At 39.1% G+C, this 27,276-nt stretch overlaps 1 protein-coding gene across 1 annotated transcript; it reads right to left on the reverse strand.

The window, feature by feature from the left end:
* Positions 1 to 2,072: 2,072 nt before the first annotated feature.
* On the reverse strand, positions 2,073 to 23,444 carry LOC109038547 (uncharacterized). Its single transcript, XM_019053637.2, has 8 exons — positions 22,180 to 23,444; positions 19,084 to 19,146; positions 17,108 to 17,304; positions 15,707 to 15,869; positions 14,143 to 14,449; positions 10,818 to 11,203; positions 6,690 to 7,057; positions 2,073 to 5,340 (listed from the first exon to the last, which is right to left on the reverse strand). The coding sequence occupies exons 1-8, from the start codon at positions 22,529 to 22,531 to the stop codon at positions 5,167 to 5,169; spliced, it is 2,010 nt and encodes a 669-aa protein (XP_018909182.2). The 5' UTR covers positions 22,532 to 23,444; the 3' UTR covers positions 2,073 to 5,166.
* Positions 23,445 to 27,276: the final 3,832 nt, after the last annotated feature.

The raw sequence follows: 27,276 nt of genomic DNA on the forward strand, positions 1-27,276 counted from the left end.
TCATGCTAAAGTACACCCTTTTCAGGTTCTATTCCATAGATTTCCAAAAACCTTTTTTCCTTTGACTCCTTAGACTTTCTTCGCACGGCTCGTCTGAACCACCTTTAAATGGAAAGTCGATGACACCAAAAAGTCTCTTCGGGAGCTTGAAGTAGGATGCAAGTACTGTCATTTAAGCCAAAAACGAAAAAAAAATCTGTCGGGCTTTTCGAAAATAAAAGCTATTTTTATGTTAAATGCGTGGTTTTTTCGAAACATTAAGTTTCCCTAATTTTCGGGGAGGAAAACAGGGACAAAAAAGTTAATATTACAACATCAGATTGATTTACAAGATTTTAGCTTTCTAACGAGCTATAGATTTTTAAGTTTGGACCACTGGTTTGCGAGATAATAGATTTATACCGTTGCGCAATGACGACGGTTAAGAAGCTTGACTTAAGCTAACGTATAGTTATAACCATTCCTGGGCGGAAACTTTAGTATTGCCTGGGACGATGATGTATGTAAGAATCGGTACCTATGGCTGTATTCTTTGTCTTGTTATCTAGGAATAAAAAATTGACGATAAGGTGATTCAACGGAGGCCATTTTTTGTGTCAGAGCGACGTGCAGAGTATCGTATCGATTCGTTCCAAAATTTCAGCTTCTTGTCATTTATCTCACACATAGATTGTCATTGTCACAGATATGTCGCACGCCGCTCTGGCAGAAAGAATGACGTCCGTCGAATCACCATAACAGCCTCAATTTTTCAGACAAAACCTCCTTCCGTTCAAGATGGCGATCAAAATTTCTGCCGCACAAGGAAAAAGGCAACTTGTTACGGCAACGAGGAAGTGGGTGCTCTTGAAAAGAATGTCTCGACAGTAATCTAGTGATCGAAGCTTTGATTCTTTGAATCGGCGATTCACTCCTAGAGTGATAATTGAGGGTGTAATGCCAAACTTACGAAATCATCCATCGAACTACAATAACCTAGAGTTTCTGGGAAAATGCGAGGCTTACGACCGTTTTTGTTTCAAACCTATACACCCCAAAAAGTTACGAAAAGATAACTATTCTCACTCACAGGTAGGTTTGTTGCCTATGTGGTAAAAGTGAAGGGGATTCCAAGCGTACGGTACATGACTATAGGTTCACAAGTTGTATGTTGGTTATATCAAAGCTTCTAAAGCGTGATAAGTGAGTGTTTTACGAATAGATATTCATATTTCAATAGATATTTCATAGATATTATTCATTTTGGTGCTCCTCAGTAGGATTGTTGCCTGTGCGGAAATATTGAAGGTGAACTTCAAGAGGTAAATACCTAGCATTACGTCATTTCATTTCTTTAGCGGTTCAATACAAGCTATAACAGTGATATGAATGTAAGGTTTATATTATGTAGGCTTTTAATTCGTTGCGATTACGCCCCAGAAGGGATGTGATGTCTATGCGCTATAGTGGAAGGCGGACTTATAAAATGGTGGATCTCAACCAACGTAATCATAGCTCTTCGTTTATTAGTTCAGTTCAAGCATGCAGAGGTATAAAGGTGTGCTTTTTGAACAGGACCTTCTGATGGACTTGTTATCTTTAATAAAGATTAACAATTACGAATTAAATGAGGATATAATAATGAATAATACAAGTGAATAATTAAAAATAATCTCAAGATGCCGTATGATTTAAGGATGAATGACAAATGGTCATTTTTTGGTCATTTAAACTACATCTTGGTATGATTCATTATTACTTTAATTTTTATCAAACAATATAGGCACAAAGTTTGTAAACTATGTTTGTTTTATTAGCAGAAAAACGGAAGGAAAACTTCACGTGGTCTATACATATCAAAAAAAGGAGATTAAAAACTCCTCCCCTGTAAGACGTTTGACTGCATTGATGGTGAAATTACAGAAGTGCGTATCACGATTTTTGACAGTCTTGCATTAGCTGCATAAACGTGTTGTTGAAGATGTCGTCTATCTGCCAGCGAGAGATTATAATTGAAACAAATCAGAAAGTCACCTAAAAGCGTAAAACTTTTCTCGCGTATCTCGGGCTTCAGTGGAGAAATGCGTATCTCGTTCTGGCCCCTTCATTTGATCCGCCGCGTATTATGCACAACGCGCGCTCCTCAACGTTTCCTGCCAACAGCATACATCAGCCGATCAGCTGCTCTATTATTTTATTTATTTTCAGGAATTTGCTGCTTTTGAAAAGTTGCTAAATGCCTATCTCTCAAAGGCCCTTCAGTATCATTTCTTCATCGGTACCCATTACCAGCATTGCGCGGCGTTCATGTCCATTATTCATATCCTCTCTGGGCCAAAGCAACCATGAACTGACGGTTCATCACAACGGTCGGTTGTATTGGAGTCGATCGAGTCATACAATGCTTCATCCACCGTATTGGATCAACTAAAGCTTCTAAACAAGTTTTAAGTATGAATAAACTCTATTTTTGATCTTAATGATCAAGAGCAGGTTCAAAACGCTAATTGCAGAAATGCGTATCTCGTGATCAAATGTCATTTTCCAATCATACAATGCTTGATCCGGCCGTAAGAGATCAAACTAAAGCTTCTGATAAGAAATTGTAAGCGTGAAACTCTTTTATAGTCTTTAAATGATCAAGATCCGCCAACAACAGGTTAAAAACACCGATTACATAAGTGCGTACCTCGTGATAGTGTCAATTATTAGTGCCGAAAACGCAAATCTCGGCATTTCTGCCATATTTATTAACAGTTCGAGAAAATATTTAAAATTCTGATAGCGTCTGAAAAAGCATTAACTTATTCTTGCTCTCCTTTAGAATTATTACCCTTCTACTGACAATAAGGAGGAATGTAGACTGTTCTTTTACTCTCTTGGTAAATCGTGTTTTCCGAGATACGCACTTCTGCACTTTCACCACCGATATAGGTACTCGTGCCTAATAGAGATCTTCCAGGATACTTTTCATGGTTTCATCTCTTATTAATTCCAACATTTGAATGGGAATGTAAAGTTCTCTCGAAAGCCTTCAAATTCAATGCTCAAAAATGAATGATTTGACTCTTCTCAAGAATGATTCCTAATCTGATCACTTACGTAAGTGAGCAGCAATAATTGGGAGTGACACTTGGCCTCTTGCTGGTTACTTACACACATAAACATTCAAATACTTGAGTGAAAGAAAAAGCCTTTGGAATTATCGGGCTTAATTTTCCTTCACGGTGTTTGAACTCGTAGAGATAAAATTCTCCGAGATACCCTTCGCTTATTCATCTCTTTACATGTAGGTATGCAATTTTTTCCCTCTTTAGTCATCTCTAGAGGCGATTTGTTAACTCTGGAATAATTGAAGCTGCAACCCGAGTTTCATTTCAAACTCTCTCTCCCATTTGTCTCCCTCTTCTCTCTTCTTTATTTCCTTTTCCATGTCTTTATTCCTCTTCCTCCTCTGTTTTCTCTTCCCTCATTTTGGGAGTCTTAGAATAATGCATCCCGCTCTTTGTCCTCCACAGGTCGTTACTGACGGAGAACATATTCTCAAATTTAATTTCGCCTTCAATATTTCCGCATAAGCAACAAACCTACCGGGAGAGCACGTAATGCATAATGCAACCTATTTTTAGGTGTTGTCCAATGGAGGTTCGCCTTCAGTTTCACCAGATAGGCAATAAACCTATCGAGGAGCATGAATAGGTATCTACTCGAAAAGCACACATTAATGTGAGCGCAGTTCTTAGTACAATTCACCATAAAAACTTCAATTCATGACCTCCAAATCCGAACTTATCGATCTTTTCGAAACCAGCTGAGTTTGCTGTTTTACCGGTTCGTGACTTACAATCAGTGGCGAGGCGCGAATGATCAACTACCGATATTTCTACATTTGAAGCTATGATAAAGAATCAATTATTAAGGTGTTCGATACGAACAACCTGTCTATCGATCCTTTCCCATAGGTTTAAATGGCAAATCAATCGATACATCGCAAAGCACGCCACTCCACTGCTTACAATCTCATCTCCAAGAAGCTGTAGGTACGAGGAATGTAGTGGTAGTTAGAAAGTGTTTATTGTATAGAGGTGCCTCAGCAACTTTGCACCTCTGCGATTGTAGAGCAAATTTCGTAACAATTACACTTTAATGCCAAATTTGGCTGGCTAAGCTGCATAGAACATGGTAATTGATAAAGAAAAACTAAAATAATAACCAATAATAATAACTGAAATATTACTTGTTCAATTTATTTTTGGCTTGTAGCTCGATTTTTTTAATTAATTACGAAACATGTTTCGTATCAAACTAGGTAAATTGTTACCCGGGAATATTGGAAAGAGGAACGTAAAATTTAGAGGATAGAAAAAAAGACACGATAAAAGAAAATAGTAATAGAATACTTGAAAGGGAGAAAAGAAATACGAGAAGGTTGGTTAATTGGCAAATACGTTTATTTAAAGTGGCTTAATAAAATTAAATTATGAACACCTTAAAGAAGATAGAGCGATAGAGAGAGAAAGAGTAATAATAAGTCAAAAAAGGGTAGGAAAAGACAAATAAATAGAAAGGAAGAGTGGGAAAGAAATTCGCTCTAATAATGAGGAAAGGAGAAAATAGATCGAATTTAGAGATTAGTTTTCCTGAACGATGAAGGTATTTGGTTAACATATTTTGATAATATGTTATTGAAATCAGCAAAATGTGGAGCAGTAGTATTAAAATGAGTTTACTTATACGGGATGCCTTAACATCGGAAAAGTATTAATGAACGAAAGGATAAGTGTGGTTGGTTGGTAGATCCGTTTATTTGGTGATTTTAACATCTAAGTCATTAACACCTTAGAGGAGAGATCAAAATAGGGTAGTACAGACTTTAAAAAAATTAAAAAATAGGGGTCTCAAAAGGGTAGTACACAAAATTAAAAGATAGGACTAGGAAAGAATACATTAAATTTGGAGATTAATTCGTTTGAAGAGGAGAGGGATTTCATGAGAAAACTTTGAAAGTAAGGATATTGAGATCAGAAAGTGGAGGGAAAATTTTATGCGACAGAATAGATACGTCAGACGACAGACAAGGCACAAATAGTAAATAAGGAAACATATAAGTAAAAGCTTGCGGACCAAACTGATTGATTAATTAATGAAAGCACTTTGTGATCGCCCATCAACACTGTGCCAAATTACCTATTTCAATTGTGTTATCCGGTCGAAGATTTCATGCAATTCCATCATCTGACGTATAAAATTTTCGTCGTTCAGCATCTGTCTCACCGTTTTGAGCCGGGACATCAACAAATTGTCCGGCCAATTCAACAGTTGGTTGCTTATTTCGATTGCATCCACGTACTTTTTTTCCATCTGGAAGAATTACATGTAGATTGGACGTTATGAGTCTTAAGGGGCCGAATCAAAAACTGGCAAAAAAAAAAAAATGAATAAAAAAAACTCCTTGATTGTAATGGCCAATGAACTGCAGATTAACAGAATGTTGGTAATTTTTTCCTACTTCTATTAAAAAATTTATAAAAGATTACTTGAGTCAGGTGATCCCAGAAAAATAAACTTTATCATGAAGGATACATATCGACGGTGAAACTACCAAACCACGTATCTCGGTTTGCGACGTCGCAGACTTCCTGTCATACTTTATTTTTTAAATGAAAAACTACTTAACATCCAGTCTTGAAAATTTCTGTGATTTTTCCTCTTTGTGCGGAGAAAATTCCTTGAAAATTTCAAGGAATGGTATTGATTTGGTCTACTTCAAAAAAATAAAATGTGAGCGTAGATTTTTAAACACAGCAAACGAATTACGAGGTTTGGTAGTTTCACCGTCGATATACCTTGGCCCTTGAAGGGGCTAAAACCGGAAAAATAGCTCTTTTCTATGTGCCATTAACCTCGGACTCCAATCATCCGATGATTTCTTTTTCTTTGTTAGAAGATCAGTATAAAAGAATTTGTTTTCTTTTCATTCTTCTTAGATTTCTTTAGTACAAGTATCTAGGTACAGAATACGAAAAAAAGAAGATTCGTATAAATTCGCCTACGAGGACGTGTTCTGAATATTTCCCGCACCAAAAAAAAGTAAATTGCATGATTAGGGTCCAAGAAAAATGTAATAGACGTGAGGTCTCTTTTTTCGGGTTCAGCCCCTTCAGGGTTATGCAACCTGCTTGAATTTTTCTTCCTTCTATAATGTCCTCAACTTACAGTCTATCGGCAAGAGCGCTCTTATCGTAACTTTTTCTTGACGGAACTGTTTCGGTAGCTTACCAATAACCGATAGAACAGCCCTCCTAACGGATCGTGCCGAAGGTTTTCGATTTAATTTTTTTTCTTGTATTGTTAAGAGTCAAGATAACAAATTGAGTCTACTTTACTTGAATCCTTCTACTCTTATTTTCTTTGACGTCTATTTAAGAAAGGCCCTCTAAAGCATTTCGGTGTAGCTTTTTGTCAACTTACATAAAAAGCCGATATACTTATTTTATACACTCGCGAAAGTGCAAAAATTGAACATTTTTCTTACAATTATACTGTAAAAACGTTATTGAAGATAAACACATTGGCTCGACCTTTAGGGAAGAGAGGAAAATAGTACGTTGAAATCCAACCATTTCATATTCATTCACTCACAAATAATATTACTGAGGTTCAAGCTATTTTTGAAAAAAAACGAGAAGAAATTAAGAGTTCATACATACCGGATCAGAGCCAAAGGATTCGAACGGTATTTGAAACATTTGCGGGGAACCATCTATTGTGTAAAAGAGAGTCAGTGCTGTGCCAGGGGCTTTTTTAGGATCAGAAGGGATTGCAAAATACATCCCGGTGATTATTTGGCCATTTTCATCCGTCGATAACAATGCACGAAAATTGAAACACAACATTCTTCTTTCGGTCACATCCACAGGCGAGTAAAATGGTTTGCCCACATAAAGTATCCTTTTCAAAGTTCTTTCATTAGGCGTGCCTATATTTTCTGTAGCGACCCAAATGATGTAATCAGATCCACTGAATGAGTACTCGTGCTTGTTTATGCGGTTTAAATCCTTTTTCTGGGTGAAGAGTCCTGTTTTAAAACATAGTTTTCGATTAAAACTTCAACACAAAAGTGGTCAATGGTAAGAGAAGAGAGATGAAACAGTAAAAACAAATCATACAACACAATCAACACAATCACATCATCATCATCATCATCATCATCATCATCATCATCATCATCATCATCTGATTCCATAAGCCCGATCCTCCGGGTTAAAATTCAGGGGGGACCCGGCGGGCCGATCCGAGGTGGTACCGGCTTGACCGTTCCGGTCCCGCGACGGCCGGAAAAACAGAGGGATCGCGTGGCGGGCCCCGCGCCGCGCCCCTTCCACCCACTCAAAGATCGCTTATCCCGTTCGTCCCGTCGGGAGATGCGCGATTTTTTATTAGTTTCGGGCGCTTTTTTTTTTTTTTTTTTGGCCAGCTGATAATTCGGCTGCCAGAGGCGTTTGTCGTCATGAAAACCGTCGTGGTTGATGGATTTACGGCGGAAGTGTACTTCAAAATGTTACCTAAATTAACTATATTCACAAAACGGGATGTTCAAAGATCAAGTTTTGAACAAGATATAAACAAATCGATGACCTAAGTACGAAGCCATGGTTCGCTTTTTGCAACATTGCAGAAGCAGACTCCTTGCCATACTCAACGTAATTCATTTAAAACTTCTTAATTTTTCTTCTTCTTTGGCAACATATATTTTATAAATATTATATATATAAATTCTTTCTCATTAAAAAAAAAAAAAATGAAAAAAAAATGAGTAAACAAGAAACAGGAAAATGTCCACAATCCTTCGATCCCAGGATTGTAAGCTCGCGGTGTGAACACCAATAGGAAACGAGGATGTGGATCGCTTGACGCCAAGCTCGAGGGATCGAAATCCTGACCCTAGATTAATTCCTACCCATGGACCCATGGTAATAACGTTGTAATGAATAAATTCAACCTTTCCGCTCATGAAAGGAAGTATAATTTTTGCCGCAATCACACGCTGAATGTAGAAGCTGAATGTGGCTTGAATGTGGAAGTCATCGGCCCGATGCCTGAATTTTGGCCAAAATTCAGCAACGATTCTCAGCAACCATCGGACTAATGTTGAATTTGTCTGAACTATTCGAGTAGATTTGATACACATCTGGATGGAAATAACTCGAATTTGCTAAATTTCAGCTGTTGGGCGATGACTGTTGACTTGCACATTCAGCTGCTGAATTGAGCGTGTGATTGTGGCAAAACTTGGGTTAAATTGCACGCCAAACGTCCCTCTGAGTAATATGAAAATACGGCAACCTCAATCTTGACGCTCAGCTCAAGCTGTACACACTTTGAACAACTCAGTGTGGCAAAGAAATAATGCTCGATTGAGTAGTCTGCTAAAGCCGTTGTAGTGCCCAATTTGACTCGCGTAGGGTTTTGTTTTTCTTGTGAACGGCCAATACAGAATTCCCGTAACCAATGAACAATAAAAACGTTAATATATTTGCTAGAAGTTGATCTCAGTAGTTTTCGTCTCGCGAATCGTAGTTTACGTGAAATTCTGGTGAAGATTCGTGTATCACAGTGCATAAATTCGTACCTTGTTTCGTGGTCCATTCAATCTAAAAAAGCAAACATGGAGGACTTTCTTCACTTTTCTCAGCAAAAATATTTTATCATGAGAAACGAGGCAACATTGGAATGATCATACGGCGTCAAAACACAACATGGGCCCTTTGAGCCCTCTTGTTTGATACCGCGATTATCCTGACGCGAGTTCAAAGAATCGCGCCAAACACGGTGCGGTCGGCGTCAAACTCATATTGGCGCCTGCAAGACTGTAGGAATACTTCACGCATTGCGCCAAACAGTGCGGTCGGCGTCAATCGCATATTAGCGCCTACAAGACTGCATGAATACTTCTCGCACTGTACTAAACGCATTGTGAGAGTTATTTGCAGTAACTATTTGTCTACGGGTATAGGCAAATTGCCACTACCTGGATTGAAGGCGCATCACACCGTGAAAATGACTCGACAATCGACCGCGCTCCCTTCCCTGGCTTGCGCGACGCTAAAATCGCCTCAAAACTAGGACCACGTGTCATTTCCTTTGACGGCCCCTACCCGGTTTTTACCATAATTAAAGGGTAAAAATGTATTTGAATTGCAACGATTCAGAAATTTGGACGTTTTTTAAACAATTCTTCGATTCTGAAACTTGATTCGCGTATAATTAATTTTGGCTTAATAGAAAGAAAGCAAAACGAGCGAATATATCGCGTCGAAATATTTTGCGATTTAATTTTAAATCATTCCGAAAATTTATCAGAAACTCCGAAAAAACTTGGTGTGTAGCTTTTTTTTAAAAAAAAAAATATATTGAGAATGTAGTGATCTCAGCCTCTCTTGCCGTTGACTTTACGTGTTCTTTAACGCTGACCACCATCTCAGATCTATCCCCAGGTGCAACTTGTTATTTTTACCATGACCATATGTTTCACGAAATTATTTAATTGATGTTTCGAACAATATTATTTCTGTAAAATCTTTAATTTCTTTTATCAAGAAATGCACGTCCTCACTTTAAAATATTGGACAATTTTCAAGATTGGAGTCTTACAAATGGCAGGAAGTCAGCGTATCGGTTGCTTTTCACCGGATCAGGGACGAAACTGGTTCCGGGTTTAATTTTTCTAACACAAAACATCGAATCGGACTACAAAATCACTTGAAAACTAAGCATCATCCCATCCGATCGGAAAATAACTGCGATAGTAACTGTCCGTCATTTCTAAGACCAGCATCCTGAACAGCACGGGATTTACGATTATCAATCCCTTAGGTGCAGTCTGTGGTGCCCCCCTCCCCTCCAAATTCACAATTTTTTAAAGAGGGGGGTCTAGAGGCCACGCCACCCTCAGAGAGATTTGAAATAACCTCTCCTAAAATCAATTTGAGAGACTTTTGTCACATACATTATAAGGGAAAAATAGGGAAAGACTTAGACCAAAAATATACCTCTCTTATTTTTCTTCTGGCGAAAGTTTGCGACGGACCAATTAAGAAGAAATGCCAGAGAGTGGATACAAATTTTAGCATTTAATCGAAGAAAAAATGAAAAAAACCTTGCGGCGCAGGACTGCAGGCCCCTAGGCGCGCGCTCGGTGCGCCTGCTATATTATACATCCGGCCCTGATCCTGAGGATGGTTCAATATTTTATATCTTAATGCCAAAATCCTTTTTGTCGAGCCAACAACCACTGGAAACTAAGGTATCCTGCCACTTCGTTGGTACCATTTTGAGATGAATTTTGAAATTTTTTTACATTTAGACCTCTCACGTAAGAGACAATATTTTCCCATGGACCTTTACCCTCTTCGTCTAAAAAAAAAGTCTTGGCTATGCCGAAGGTAAGTGAAATGTAGGTATGCATGCTCTCACCGACCCCCATAGCCGAAAATAAGCTTTTTGTTCCCGCCCTCTGAGACGTGGCGCGGGATTTGAATCTCAAAAACTTAGCGGTGTTGGCCGAAAACTAATATATGACCGTCGAATTTTTATGAAAATAAACAAATTCAGAGTGAGAAAATTTGTAAGGAATGTAGCTATTTGTCCTTTTTTCTCGACAGCAGACGATTAAATTTCCTTTTGGCCAAACTTGTCAAAATTCATAACTCCCTCCTCGGCTCAAAAGAAGGAATAGAAAGCCGCGTTTTTCCCAAAGGGGTCGGGAAGAGCACACCCACGTTTCAGTTACCGTGGGCTAAGCCCTTGGCCGAGAATAATGGCGACGAAAAAATTACCTGTGTGCGGGTGGTTTCTATCTTCCATGACTGTTATGACGCTTGCGATTTGGAAACCAGGCTCGAGAAGTAGGACCCCATTTCTGTAAATGTTTCCGTATTTGATCTTGATATTCAAGGCAACCACAACGTGATATTTCTCCACAAGTGACGGCTCTAGATTTAGCTTTAGGTAACTTTCAAAATTTGGTACGCGCTTTTGTCCCGATGCTATGAAGAGTTTTTCTGTGAGGCCTGGAAAGCGAGACTCTAGGTTCCCAAGGCGGTTCATGAGTTCCAGCACTTGCCCAACACAGGTGTGATAATTGGCCCGTATCGGTGGGATGTACCATCGGAGGAATTTGCCGAGTTCCTGTCGCTTGCTCCCTTTGTACGCTTTGTAAAACCTTAAACAAAAATACCAGGAGAGTTGGAACTGGAGTACATGTGGACTACATTTGGCAAATAGGACTTACAATTTCTATCTCGGTGTAAAAACAAAGTATGTAACATCAGTATCTCTATGGAAATACTTTGTTTTATAGATGGGCAAGAAATTTTAGTTCCTAATTCAGGGTTGCCACAATTTCTTCACCCTCAAATTCCCTGACTTTCCCCTGATTTTTTTTGCATTTCCCAGACAAGTCCAAAATGTTCTAATACCCTGAGTTTCCCTAACCTTTGAACAAAATTCTATCTTTTTTTCTTCTTCTTCTTTTTTATATATACGCTGATTTTTCCTAAAGTGTCGACTAAATTTCCTTGTTTAGAAATCAAATTGTGGATAAAAGAATTCAGAAGCGGGGTAAAAGATGACAAGCCTTAAAAAATGACCAGAAAAGGTAAACAGTTGGAGGATCAGTGATTAGAACTGAGACTAGAGGAGCTCTAGCGATTAGAGGATGCGTTAGAAATTCCCTGATTTTGTCCACAAATTCTGTGACTTTTTCCGGTCGTCGCCAATTCCCTGATTTTCTCGGTTTTCCAGACCGGCGGCAACCTGATATTGTAAAAATGTAGTCCATTTTGTGATGGTTCTGCTGCACTCAAGAGATTCAGCCAAGTGGATAGGACAGACTTCCTATGGGTGAAATTGCCCGAGTCTGAAGAAGAGAAAAATAGTCTGACATCTCAGAAAAATTTAAAAAATAATAGTGAATGTTTCATGTTGCCGAACGTAATAATGTAAATCCGCCGTAAATAATGCCGAACGTAATCGGAAATATCAACGTCTCAATAAACGCGTCTAAAATGCGGCATTTTGGACTTTAAGCATCGTTACGTCCGGACCTTTATGGGTGTATAACAGTGTTCGAAACTCACAAGCGCCAACGCGCCAAATGCGCCTAGGAAATCGGTTATGACGCCTAAAAAATGGAGGCTCTGCGCCATTTTCACTAAGTTAATGCGCTGTGATGTATAAGCAGAAAGTGAATTTGACCCCAAAAAAGCCTCGATGGCCCCTAAAAATCGAGCTTGTTGCGCCCTAGGGCATCTGAAACTCAAAGGTGAGTTTCGGACACTGCACTGAAAAAAAAAAACTCCGGCCGTGGGAGCCGCAATTACGAGCTATATAGACATATCGTCCGTTCCGGGCTCAAATGTCGAAAATTCCGGCTGCTGGAGGAGTAGCTTCGATTGCTCCGGGTTCAGAGGCCGAAGTCACGGCTCAAGCAGTTGGAATTTTTGGCCTTTGAGCCCGGAACGGAAGGTATGTCTATATAGCCCGTAATTGCGGCTCCCACGGCCGGAGTTTCTTTTTCAGTGATGGTGTATAGTAATCCGGAGCGAATCTTTATGCCGGAGAGTTTAAATAACATTGTTACTAGGTCGCGTTATGTCAAGAAACTACAAAAAGAAGATTCCGCGGGATCACGTGTCCGCCTTCAAACGCAGTGTCTGCGTCTGTCGTACCGCTTCAAGTGTGCGTCTTCTTCCTGGCTCCAGCGCAAAGATGACGCCATTTTTCGGGATCCTATTTTTGCAATTTCTTGAAAACAGCTCAACAAACGTCATGCGGATAAAATACCCGGATGCCTATCCGTATCCTTTTACTCCACCGAGGAAATTATCCTGCTCTCTGAATGCTCTCCAAATTTTTTTATTTTATCGACGCCATTTTGCGGCCCTATAAAGTAAACCCTTTGATTTGTTGAAGAACTTTTCGTGTTTTTTTAAAGTAGTTTTTTGTCAATTTATAAGGAGGCGATAGATATCAGAACTATAATAAACAGTCATATTCCGATGGCGAAAGTCGAAAATCGCGTACCTCAGATGGAAACGTTGTAAGTCTCCCCTGAATGTTTCATGTTTTTAAAAGTCAATCAACTCTCATTTCCAATTTTAAAAAACTGTAAATATCCTTCACTCGTTCTAAAAAAATCACACAAAATTGCAAAGAGGTATTTGATTAGTTTTACTTGACGAAAATGAAACGTAATTGGAGATATATATTTAAACGACGCAATTGAGATGCGCATTTTCCCCATATACTCATCGAAGTATTTATAATTGCGATGCTGACATACAAAGGAAAAACGCCGTATGAGTCCTCAAGCGTTCTGAAATCCCCTTCAATGTAGAAATAATAAAAGGAAAATTCACGGATATTTTTGAGTTTCCAGAGTATGTGATTCGGAATATAACTTACAGTTCCTGAAAATGTCAAAGGAAAATATTCATAGCATTCCTCGAAAATGAATGTTGCATGGGGAGGAATTTGGCAGCACCCGGATGTGTATACGCCATTTGGACTACATTATGCAGTCAGGCACTATAATATGTGGTTCAGGTTATAAACACCATATGTATACAATTAGTTGCCTTTGCACATAAGTATTTTTACGGATGAACCAGGGATGGTAGATCCTTATCGCAAAATAATGTCCATTTGGGTATCCTTAGCAAGGCAGTATTAAATCAGAGCATTCAAGAGTAGTGTGGACGAATAGCTAAGATTTTCTTCCACCTCTCAAGCAAAGATATCAATGAATCGCAATTACATGGTAAAATTATGGCTGCTTCATCCGAGTGTTGTGTATGTTGCCTAATTACTGATCGAGGGAACACTTTTGATTGAAATTCCTTGCAATACAATTGAAATAAGGTGCAATTTTTCATTGCATTGGATACTGCCTCTCTTCTTGACATATTTTATTGATTGTTTAAAATTGGCATTTTGACCGAATGATGTGATAATATTCAAATTTTTTGGTAAAAACATTGCAATATTATCACAATTATATTTCAATAATTTCAATGTCTTGTACTACTTGGGTGCCTCTGATTACTTACGGCCGCTCATTTCAAACAGTTTTTGAGACCAAAGTGTCTAAAAAGTACTCACAAAATAAGATTAGTGAAGAGGTCGTAGTTATTATCTTTCATTACATTTTTCAACACAGGTTCGATTGCAGCCACCACTCTTTTATAATCCTCCATAGAATTAATTTCATACGGTTGCCGTGGTGTTCCCCATACAGGGAGCGGTAAAGGATGCATTGCGGACCACTTGCCTCCGCTCACCTTTAGCCAACGAACATAGCTATTTTCTAGGCGGAGTGGCCAGCTCACCTCTGACCGACCAATTTGTCGGTAACGATGTGTATAGATCCAGTCGATCGGTTGATTTACACAAACCGATTCTCCACTCTCTGCAACAACCAAAAAAAGGATTCATGTCATTTCCTTTCCAATAGAAAGTATATCTCTTTTCATTTTGACACAGGAATGAGAAGAGCGAGGGTATTTTAGGAATATATTTTTTCTCCCCACATTGAATTGTCCAGTTTTCTTGGCGGTTTTGGGTTTTAAATGAGCTATATCTCTTTGGAGCTATTTCTCAGAGTTCACTGCAAAAGCTTTCACTCTAAGTCTTATTAGAATGTATCTGATGAATACGTACTCATGAGTTCGGTGTGGCATTTATTTCTAGATTTTGTCAAAAAAAAAAAAGAAAGAAAAAATTGAAACGGCACGGTTGGCATTCATATATGTTTACTTACCGGCAAATTCTACCTTAATTTCCAAAACATTTTTCTCAAGTTTATTATCATTAATGTAAACTTCGAGGGATTCCACGTCATTCCACCTTTTATTTGAGTCCGGTAGAGTTGCCATATTTTGCAATAAATGTGAATATTTTTCATGGGTTTGAACATGGAAAAGTGTTAAAAAAAAGCAACTTATCTGGCAACAGTAGAGTCTGGGAGGAACAAGAGGCTGCCTTCCTGGGAAAATCCATGATTTAGACGGAAATGTCATGAAAATAAATTGGTTCCGTTTGAAGCATCAAATGTATTCTAGGGAAAGCTATTTTAAAGTAATAATTTGTAAATGAAATTTACAAATTATATTAATTATAATATATAATATATATACAATAAATATACAATAATTTGTACTTGAAATTTATATGCAATGAAACTATAAGAAACAAGTGGCCTCATAGCGATTCGGGACTCGAGCTATACTATTCCACCGATAATCTTCTTGAGAGGCAAAGATGAGCTTATGTTCCTTCAGGGAGTCAAATCGCGGAAGGAGATCTGCACGGTTGTCACTCTCCTCCACTGGATGGGACCGACGTCCCTGTCAAATGCGTTTTTGAAGAAATGATCGATCCCCATCCCATATCGTATTTATTAATGAGCGAATGATGGCACGCTCCGGTAACAAGGTTCTGTGACAAAATCATATTTGTCTTGAGAGTCTCCAAAATGTATACATCATGGTGAATAAATGTGCAACTACTCAGAAAAATGGTCCGCGGAGCGAGCCGAATGTCACTCGCGTCGGGGGTCCGGGGGCGGGGGGCGCACCCCTTGGCTATAGCCGGGACGGACTTGCGAGGCGCGCCCACAACGGATAGTTTTATCCTGATACTACAAAATAAAAATATATACCCGCACCTCTCTCTCTGCCGAATGGATATAGCAGTGGTGACTCCTGAAGCTCATCCGCCGTGTAGAAAACAATAGGTTGTATTCTTTTTTCCGCAGCCTTCTTTAGTAAAAGGGTTCTCGCTGTGCTTAACTTTCCGCTGTTTGCATAATTTTCGTATGAATTGGCAACCTTTCGGACGATACAGGCAAAAATGGAAATGATTAACGAATAAGTTAATGGTAAAGTGGCGCTTATTGATATACTTTTTTTTGAATTCCGAAAATGAGGTACTAGGAAAATGGGCCGTTTTTATAACACACCTTTTCAGCGATGGATCAAAACGTGTTCCAGGCCACCATAGCTTTCAGGTATTTAATTTTTTTTGCATAAAAAACTTTGAGGTGTATATTACATGGTCATCAAGAGTAAACTGGGCCGTTTTGACATCACTCACTTTTAAACGATGAATCCTTACAACGCAGTCATCAGATTTTTGTGTTTAATTTTTTTTTTTTTTTTTTTTTTTTTTTTTTTTTTTTTTATATATAATTAGTGAGTTTTTTTGGATTGGGCACAACTTTTGTACAAAATCTTATCTTTGTTTTTTCGGAAGATGTTATTGTACGGAGGGCAGCTCCGGCAAGCTCATTTTGACAGGTTAAAATATTACGATTCTTACGAGATTTTCTGAATCGGAGAAAAGATATCGAGTACGTGAACAATACATTGCAAAAAGTACACTGTTAAAAATCAATGATTTAGTCTGAGTGAATAGCCGGCGTGAAAAAAAGAAACCAGCACGAATATCGCGCCGCACTCTGAGTGAATAGATCAGAGCATGAATATTACCAACGACGGACGAATTAGTTGAGCTCCCGCAAGTAGCGTATTTGGACTGCGTTAAACAGAAAGGAGCCAAGCCACATCAGCTATTGCCAAATTTAATTGGGCAATTTAATGTTTTACATGAAAACGGTTGTGCGGATTTTTGTGCAAATTTCAGTGAAAATTCTCCACAGTTTGAAGCAAATTCCTTAAAAATTTCAAAGGAATCCGCGTAAACGTTCTCTCGTAAAAAAATTTATTGCCCACTTAAATTTTGCAATAGCTGATGTGGCTTGGTTCCTTTCTGTTAAACTCGGTCCATTTAGGTGCGCCTAAGAGGAGTATCGAATAGCAAAGTGGTAGCGCACTCGTTTATCACTGCCGCGACCCGAGTCCAAATCCAGCTGCGGCAGTTCCGCTTTACGTTTGCCTGTTAAATTTTCACTCCCGCCAGAGCGAAAATTTCGCGCCGGATCCATGCACTCAGAGTAACAGATGGTCAAAATAGCAACTGAGTAGGCGTGAGTTTCGCGCCGGAATTTTTAACAGTGTGGTCATAGATCAAAAATGTGTCCACTTTACCCTTTGCCAGTGTATCTTACCTGCTCGTCGAAAGTGTGGCTTATTTGTTTCTTCAGAGCTTTGGATGGTGAACAACGGCACTGCACAAGCCGATACATAAACGGTGTTGAGGCCGCATGAAAGTCTTGTCCATCTCGACTCAAGAAGTAGCCCTGAGCATCGTTGCAACTTCTTCTGCATCTATTCAAAAGCCCCAGACTCATCCATTGCATGCAACCTTGATTACCGTTTGAAACAGGCCGACGAAAAACCAACAGTTAGAGGTGATCTAGATTAGACATACTGCTGACATTACATACAATCAGAGACCCCTACAAAAAGGGAATGTTAATTCTTAACCCCGAAACATCCCTCTGTCATATAGAGGTCTTTCTGCACCCCCTCTTTCTGGGTTTTGTCGCTTTTTGCAGGATATTTACACTTCATGTCGGTTTTCTCTGCGACTTAGCGACACGATTTTTTGTGTTTGGTGTGGTGTAGCTATGTTTTTCCCCAGTTTTAAGCGTGCCAGAAGGGCTCGCTTTTTTATTTCTACTTTTTTCACTTACTCGTGTGATTCCAGTGATTTTTTCGGTGATTGGGAGGTAATCTTTATAAAATTGTTTTCTTCCTAATGCTATAGTATAATTATTATTGAATCTCTCGATTATCCTGAGAAAAGTATTCTTTGTTATTACTCTTCACTCATGTTTAATTGTTTACTCTCTTTTACAAGTCAATTACTATTTATGAACATGTTTTCTTTCTTGTTGTAAAGCATCATTATTATTTATCATGCAATATAATTCTAAGGGTATATTATTAATTTTTTTTTATAAATTCTACCTCCTTTTTTGATTCGGAAAATCGCTTTCTGGCTATCTATACGATATAGTCCCTAGATGAGCCCACTTTACTTATATTATCCCACGATATATATAGGGACCCACATATATATAGGGACCCCCCCCCCCAGTCTTACTTATAATGTACGTTACAACACACCAGAAATTTTAAGGTTTAAATTTGAAAAAATACTCCAACAGACGATGAGCAGAAATCTAGTTTGGTATATATCGCTATGATATGACTGTCAAAGAACATGCCTTTGGCTTTTTTGTGCCCTCTTTTGGGGTAACTAAGAAAGTTTGTTCAAATGTGGCCTAAACGAGTTTTAGGCTCGTTTTGGGAATACAGATTCACAAAGTTTACATGTTTTCAAAATTGAAAAATGCCAATATTTTGAAGCTTCTTGGTTGAGAAAGTTGATCCCTTTTTATTTTCCGATGCTCACGAATGCTGATGATAAACTCAAGCTGAACTTTCACTATAGGATTGTATCAGCAAGAGGTTGCATTTAAGCCACATAAAAAAAAGTACCTACCCGAGTTCTCCCAAGAAGGGGAAATTTATGACAGGATCTTTGCTATATCTATCAGACACGCCAACTACTGTCAAGACGCTTCATTTGTCACCGCGGTAAGCACAAAACGTAAGGAATTTGTGGTCACTTTATCCCTCGTTAGTTATGATCTCCTGGAAATCTAGTTGCCACGACTAGATTTCTGACGGTGCCTATCAAATCCAATCAAAAACCTAGCTGACAAATCTGATATGTAACTATACAGATAAAATTGGCTTAGTGGACGTCTGGACAGATTTAACCAACGTCAGCTTAACTGCATTTTACGCAGCCAAATTATCTCCTAGGCCTTTGAAGTCTCAGCAAATTTTTCCAAGATTATGACGTACGTACAACATTTTGAATCACAAAGTTTCAAGTTTCAATGTTGCGTAGCTTCATGCTTAAAATACAAAACCTCAGAGACAGTTAGACAATGTCTGATCCAGTTAAGCTGATCCGATTGAATCCGTCTAATATTGTTCTAAATTAGACTTAAACATTTAAAATTACCAAAATGATCCAAAAATTGGAAATTAGTTGGACCAGGGTGTGGAGGATTTAAATTATTATACAAGAATGTTTGCTAGAATATAAATAAAGGAAATAACTAACCACTTGGACTACATCTCCTTGGACCCCACCACCTAAAACTTCCTGCTGATAAACACAACAGATCTGTGGAGAAAAGCACAAGTTTTAGCTGTTAGGAATGATCATAGCTTTAATATTGGGTTGATTCGAGTAGATCAGGAATAAACCACCCAACTCACTTTAAAATCAAAACAATGAAATTTGAAGTCTTTTTTCATAAGACTCGTCGTGAAAAAATAACTTAGAGTCCGAACTATTCCACCCTGATGTTACATATGGATTATGAAATGTTGATGGGTAAAAGTTTAGTGCTGGTTTGTTAAAAAAATCACTTTCAAATAATCTCCTTTATAAAATCTATCATTTTTCGTGTATTTTAAGAATAAGGTTTTAAGGTGATTCGATGGACGCCATATTTTGTGTCAAAACGGCAAGCGATACATCGCATCAATTGGTTCCATTTTTTCAGCTCCTCGTCATTTTTCTCCAAATTTGAGATCGCAATTCTGTTGTCAGGAGACTTAAGCACTCACTTACCAATTTCAACAAAGAAATTCAACGTAATAAAGGTGTGGTTTTTTTAGAGAGAAAACATAGCATTCGAGTGCAGTTTCGATATCAGTATCGAATGCGATATATCGCATGCCGTTTTGACACAAAATATGGCGTCCATCGAATCACCTTAAGGAAAAGTTCTCCTCCAAGAAAATCTTCCTGTAGCCTAGAGCAGAGCCAGGAATACATTGTAGGGAAGAAGACAGTATAGAAGGACACATCTATTAGGAGGGCCCGCGGGAACTTATCCAACATTTAAAGGGAAAAATTGAAGAAGTTTTCAAAAAATTACGTTGACTAGATATTTTTCCAAAGAAAAAACAAGGAATGTCAGGAAGTCTGTAATGTTGCAAACGGAGATACGTGATCTCGCACTTTGCAGGGTCATCAACACGACCGTCCACGGAAAAAAAATCCTCGCTAACAAAAACTCAAATTGGGCGTTTAGACAAAGTATAAAATTAGAGGACTGCGCAATATGTTTTCTTTTCAAATCTTACTCTATGATATGAAATTACAAATCGACGGTGTAAGTCGGCATGCAATCATATAACTCGGAAAACGCGATTTTTCAGGAGACGAAAAAAACTATATACATTCCTTATCTTTGAAGGTAGAGGGGAAATATTTCTTGAAGACAGCAAGGGTAAGATGCTTTATAAGACTCTATCATAATTTCGAATAATATTCTCGTCTATCAGGAAAAATGACCGAAAAACCGAATAATGCGTTTGTGGAATTATGGTCCAACACCGAATTTCGAGATACGTGTTTGGCGAATTACTGTTTCAAACCTATTCTTTGCTGATGTTGACTGAATAAAAACTCAATATAGAGTTTAACAGGATTGTGATTTCAATTTGCCTCTTAAAAGGTTCAGTTAGTCCCACAGCCCACAGCATGGATGGAGCATCCTGCTTTGCGAATAATATGGATTATCGGATACAATAAAAAACTCGGATCTCATGGTTGTACTGGTACAAAATTGAAAGGATGGAAAAGGAACCGGCATCTCCAAAAGTATTATTCTTTATTAAATCTTCTTCAATGGCGTTCCTAAGTGATCAAGTGCCTTCAAATACCCACGTATTCAACACGGATACCAAAAGTTTACTCCCCTTTCGTCTAACAGCGACTGTCATACCGCCCATGAAAAGCAATGTGACTTCGCCCATTTTTTAGTTATTTATTTGTTTTTATTTTTTTTTTTATTGGAAGAGGCATGACTGGGCGTCTGAGTTTTGACAGCCACTTTAAGTATCCTCTCACTTTAAAAGTATCCTAACGTTCCTTTTAACAAACTTTAATTGGTAGCGAATCTTTAGAATGACACCTGAAAACAATTACGATTGCTCGGACGATTACTTGGTTATCCGTCGGATTAGATGTTAAAACACTAACAATGTTGCTGTTGTTTGCAGATTTCATGACGTACTAACCTTTAATTTCCCCCACTAAACTGTTCACGACTCTTCCCGGGAGAGCGTGCGTTGTGTAAAAATGCGGCGCGACGGCACGAGATATGTGTTATTGGAATTATCGCCGAGATATGTGTTTTGAGTTCTACGTTTTCAGGTGACTTCCACATTTTTTTCGACTCAAATAGTTTGATAGCAGGTAAAGGGCATCTAATACGCTTCATTTATTCAGCTAACTCAAAACCGCCAAAAATCGAGTTGTGTGATTGGCGACTTAGACCGTCGATATATGGACCAAATTTTACAGGAAGGAACCAAACCGCATCAGCTATTGCCAAGTTTAACTGGGCAATTAAATTTTTTACGAGGGAACGTTTGTTCGGATTTCTTTGAAAATTTTAAGGAATTTGCTTCGTACCATGGAGAATTTTCACTGAAATTTGCGCGAAAATCCGCATAACCGTTTTCATGTAAAAAATAAAATTGCCCGATTAAATTTGGCAATAGCTGAGATGTGGCTTGGTTCCTTTCTGTTTCACGCGGTCCATATAAGGGTATGCGCAAGGCATGACGCCTTGGGCGCGAGAGACGCTTCAGGGGGCTGGTCCGCGAAACGGTCACCAATAAAACAAAACAAGTCACACAACAAGAAGTCTAGAAATCAACTCCTGTATGAGGTCCGAGTTTTTACAATTTATATTAATTAAATGACAAAAATACAAGTCAAGGCATTAATATAATCTGACTCCCATTTGGGCTGTGTTAAAAATATTTCTCAATATCTCGTTGAAGAGTTGATTTCCCACCTTCCCGTGATATCAAGTTCTTCATACAAATCCACAGAGAAATTTTCTACAAATATTTCATAACCAAAGACGCCTACAGATGTCGATACATACCAGAATTTAGGCTACAATTATGTTTTTACAAAACGGATTTTTTAGAAAAAGCTACGCAGAATTTTGATTTGATTTTACTTGTTTATCAATCCATCACGAGAAATATTTTTCTACTCGGAAAAATCAGTAGAGTAGTGTAAATTGCAGGTAATTTGAAATGTATGAATTTGAATAAACCTAAGCGTAGAAAGGGTCAGATTTTAAGGTGGGAGTCCGCGATGAAACAAAAGTAAATTTTGACTTGCCTGGCTGGAGAGGTGATAGCAGAATAGTTGCTGGGACCAAAAATATGAGGCTGAACCTCATCTTGAACTTGATTGCTTCCGACTGGAATATCCTCCACTTTCTATGTTGCTTCGGCCTTCCTGAAACTGCGCGTTCAGGCTCAGGGAACGATGCCGCGATTGCGCTTTTACAGTCGCAAACATGACGCTCGGAAAAAAGAAACGCTGATAAAAAACCGACGGGTTTCGATGATTTCCGTATGATTTGAGGGCGACGTCGAGCTAGGTTGAAAAAATAGAGAGGGGCCGTAGACTCCAGTGAAATCCAACGCAATGTGTCGAAGAGGCGCGTCATTGACTCGCACATCCCCATTAGTTTTCATTTACAGAGATTTCAAAATAGGCAAGAAGCACAACAAGAGAACTCACGATCTAACGATGCGAGGCCAACTACGCACTTCGACGAGATCCTGTAATTAAAACTTGGAAACCTATTTGAACGAGTTTAAGTTTTTTGATCTGCCTCAGGCAAAAACTTATCAGCCTCTTAAAAAGCAGTGTCTACTGAGTAATTTCAGCCAAAAGAGAACAAATTCTGTCGAGCTCCTTGAAAATAAAGTCGATTTAAAGGTATTTTGGGGATATGACAGCCAAATCATCGGTTGGAAATCCCGTTATACAATTGAAAAGAAATTGACTCGATATCCCTGGTAAAAATTGGCAGTAGAATCTGTGTTCCAGAATACCATAGACCTACAGCCGGCTGTAAGATTTCCAATAGCTTCTATAGCCGGCTACACAATTTCTTATAGCCTTTTATAGCCGATGGCGATTAAGCAACAGCCAGGCGATAAAGTGTATGCTAAGCGTTACTAATTACGGATGCTAGGACTTAGTGAGTTTTTGGAATGCTGCTCTCTTTTTGGGCCGTAGTATCTTGACTTATTTTGCGAGGAAAGCTCCGTACTTTTGATGGATACCTGCCATTACTAATATATTAGAGCGCCTTCAGTTTTGTATGATACTGTGCAATACCTCTGGTGTGAAATAGTTGCTTCAAGCGCCGCGGCACGCTGCGGCGAGGCAGGCGGGCAGCCAGCGCGAAACGCGCATTGGCGCTTACAAACCTAACAGGGATACTTCACGCGCTGCACAATGCGTGAAGTATCCCTGTTAGGTTTGTAGGCGCCAGTGCGTCGCCGCTCCGCTTTGTGTTAGGCTCTAATATTTAATCTGGCGGAGTCAGCGTTATTCAACTCATGATTTTGAAATGTTTGCACACTCTGTATGGATTATTCTCGTTTTAATTTATGAAAAAAATATGTATTAAAGGAAAATATAATGTGTGTTTTGTCAATATTAAGGCGGTTCCGTATCAAACTTAATGATTTCCAAAGCACACGAATTTCTACACAATTTTTTATAGCCTTTTATAATCGATGGCGAAAAAGCCACAGCCAGGCGATAAAGTGGACGTATTTATGCGAAAAGGCGCTAAACGCCATTTCCAAACTTCTCAGTAAAGCAAGTTTGACTAAAACAATTGGCGTTTCCGTACTAATGGACCGATTTTGGTTTACTTTAGCTTGTTTGAAAGCTGAAGAGTTCCTCTAATTACGTACGTTGCCAAAATTAGGAAAAAATGCATATTAAGCGAGATATAGGGGATTTTTGCACGTAGGTCCATTTGATTTAATGCGCTAACCCGGATTCCGAATTAAATCAAAAGGCGCTATCTCCACTTGAATCACTTGATTGACGCGCGCGCGGCGAAGCTTGGTGGAAACTTGGTGAAATTTAGTACCGGGGGGTATTTTTGGACGGGAAACTCGAATTTCGGGTCAAATTTTGAAAATTCAGAAATCCAAGATGGCGGACATGGCCTAAAATGCTATCTCGGCCCCTATCCAGCCGATCTTGGTGAAACTTGGTATCAGGGGTATTTTCGGACGGGAAACTCGAATTTCGGGTCAAATTTTGAAAATTCAGAAATCCAAGATGGCGGACATGGCCTAAAATGCTATCTCGGCCCCTATCCAGCCGATCTTGGTGAAACTTGGTATCAGGGGGTATTTTCGGACGGGAAACTCGAATTTCGGGTCAAATTTTGAAAATTCAGAAATCCAAGATGGCGGACATGGCCTAAAATGCTATCTCGGCCCCTGTCCAGCCGATCTTGGTGAAACTTGGTATCAGGGGTATTTTCGGACGGGAAACTCGAATTTCGGGTCAAATTTTGAAAATTCAGAAATCCAAGATGGCGGATGTGGCCTAAAATGCTATCTCGGCTCCTGTCCAGCCGATCTTGGTGAAACTTGGCATCGGGGAGTATTTTCGGACGGGAAACTCGAATTTCGGGTCAAATTTTGAAAATTCAGAAATCCAAGATGGCGGATGTGGCTTAAAATGATATCTATTTCTTAAACAAACGCACTACACGTCTAGAATGGCCGCCAATGAACCTGCGTAAAGCGCACGGGCCGGGTTGTGAAGGCCGGAGGTGGTGGGAGCCCAAATATACCTATCTAACCTCAATCTGCTTTCCCGCTGCATCTTGCCAATGTGGATGAGATGTGGAAATTTCCACGTTTGTAAACTTTAAATATATGGCACTCTACACGGAGAAAAAAACTCGTGCGTGGGACCCGAAGTTTGGGTCATATGGATCTCTGAAGTTTTCGGATTGAGCATCTGAACACTTTAGGTCTAGCTGTCGAGGTTCGGATCACACATCTGAAACTTCAGTTCTTACGTCTGAAGTCTTCAGGTGTGAGAACCGAAGTTTTCGGATGGAACGAATTTCGGATGTGAAAACCGAAGTACTTTAGATGTAAGAACTGAAGTTTCAGATGTGTGATCAAAACCTCAGCAGCTGGACCGAAAGTGTTCAGATGCTCAATCCGAAAACTTCACAGATCCATATGACCTAAACTTCGGGTCCCACGCACGAAGTTTTTTTCTCCGTGTACGTTCACAATACACCGCCTCGTCGAGGTGCGTGGTTTACCTAGCAGCGTCGGATCGTGAATTCCCTTCATGTGCTGATTACCTATGTTAAAATTTTCGTATCTAAATAAAACAGTTTCTGTTGTCTTTTTGAGCCCCTAATACCGAACTTCACACAAACGATTCAGGCATTGAGCTATTGTTGAAGGCCACATCCGCCATATTGGAGTTTAAAATTTTAACAATGAGGTTATTCAGTAATTTTTAATTTTTGCATTTTTTTTGGAGGATTGAGTACGCACAGTTCGCTGGAATTTTCTCCGATTTTTTGAAACATTATTAACCCACGGAAAACAAGTTCGAAGTTGCGTATTCTGAGCTCCCATTTAAACTCGCGTCTCCGAGGAAGTCAAGATGGGGCCTGACGAACCCCTAGGTGACGGTCACGCTTTTGACCACGTAATCCTTCCAGCGCGCTCTTAATACTCATGAATTTCTAAATACTGTTCCGATTCCAATAAAGTACCTAACAGTGATTTTAATGAAAATTAAGTGATTCCGATGGGTTCGTTAATTTGTTCGCTCGTTAAAAGCCCCTTGTCCATGTCAGTGCACACTGACATCGATCGAGCCAGAGGGAACGCACGGTCGATATGTGACCGTCACTCAGGGGACGACATCTGGGATTTTTTGGCGATGCGCGTTTAAATAGGAGATAACATTTTAGGCCACATCCGCCATCTTGAATTTATGAAATTTTAAAATTTGACCCGAAATTCAAGTTTCCCGTCCGAAAATACCCCCTGATACCAAGTTTCACCAAGATCGGCTGGATAGGGGCCGAGATAGCATTTTAGGCCATGTCCGCCATCTTGGATTTCTGAATTTTCAAAATTTGACCCGAAATTCGAGTTTCCCGTCCAAAAATACCCCCCGGTACTAAATTTCACCAAGTTTCCACCAAGCTTCGCCGCGCGCGCGTCAATCAAGTGATTCAAGTGGAGATAGCGCCTTTTGATTTAATTCGGAATCCGGGTTAGCGCATTAAATCAAAGGGAATTACATATAGTTCCTTTTGATTTTATTCGTAATCGCTGATTCCCTGTTTTGCGATTTTTCAGGGGCTGATTCCAGGGGATGAAATTAGTATTTTGGGGGCATATTTACGTGTGAGAGCAGCCTATTACATGGAGAATCCAGATCCGTTAAAAACTGAAATTTGGAAATTTGGCGCTTAGTTCCCTTTCGTATAAATACGTCCAAGTGTAAAGCCCAGCGATAGGAACTATAGCCCGGCTGCATAATTTTTTATCGCTTCGTATAGCCCGGCCGTGTGATTTTCTCCGCATTCTACAGCCAGCTATATGATTTTCTGTAGCCTTCTTCAGTCGGCTATAAGAATTCCTATGGTATTTTGAAACGCAGCTCTTATCGCCAATTTTTACCAGGGTATAATTGCAATTGCCTTTAATATGTCTTAATTTTGTTATTTTTAGCATCTTTCCATGCAAATAAGTTCAGCCATGTCTGATGCTAAATTCATTTGTGAATTGAAAGTTAAAAATTTAAATCCCGAAAATCCTCGGATCTGCCGTAAAAACTCGCAGAAACTCTATATACCAGGTCGACATACCCACTCGTTTATTTTATAAATCAATTCCATGAGTGCAATTAGGTGAAAATTAATATGCTTTAGTCGTCTCGGGGTGCATTAATTTTTTCGTGAATCAGCAGTAACTAATTTCAATCCGAAAAAACTATCAAATTTCCGTATAAAATTGAAAACATCGACGTAAAAAATCGGAAATGTCGACTCCCTAATGTGAAAATTCAATTCTATGTATAAAAATACATGATAATAATAACAAATCAGCGGGGCACGGATTTATAAATATTTAAAAAAAAAACCAAAGAACGGAGCCTGTACATCTATAGGATTTACAATAAGGAAATACAGACGATGACGAAAATCTATCAAGCTAAAAGATTGAAGCATTAGTAACTTTTTTACAAGCTCTTAAAGATTCAGAACGAGCCTGCCAGTCACTTCTCGGTGAGCAACTCAGGCATTCGATACATGGTATCGAGTAGGGGGTCGAAACGATCGCAAAGGCGGTATACTGCGTATACGCGCAAAAATTAATACTCGTAGATTCAATACCTATCCGGAAG

Source organism: Bemisia tabaci, chromosome 3 (assembly GCF_918797505.1).
Source record: "Bemisia tabaci chromosome 3, PGI_BMITA_v3".
In the NCBI taxonomy this organism is placed as follows: Eukaryota; Metazoa; Arthropoda; class Insecta; order Hemiptera; family Aleyrodidae; genus Bemisia; species Bemisia tabaci.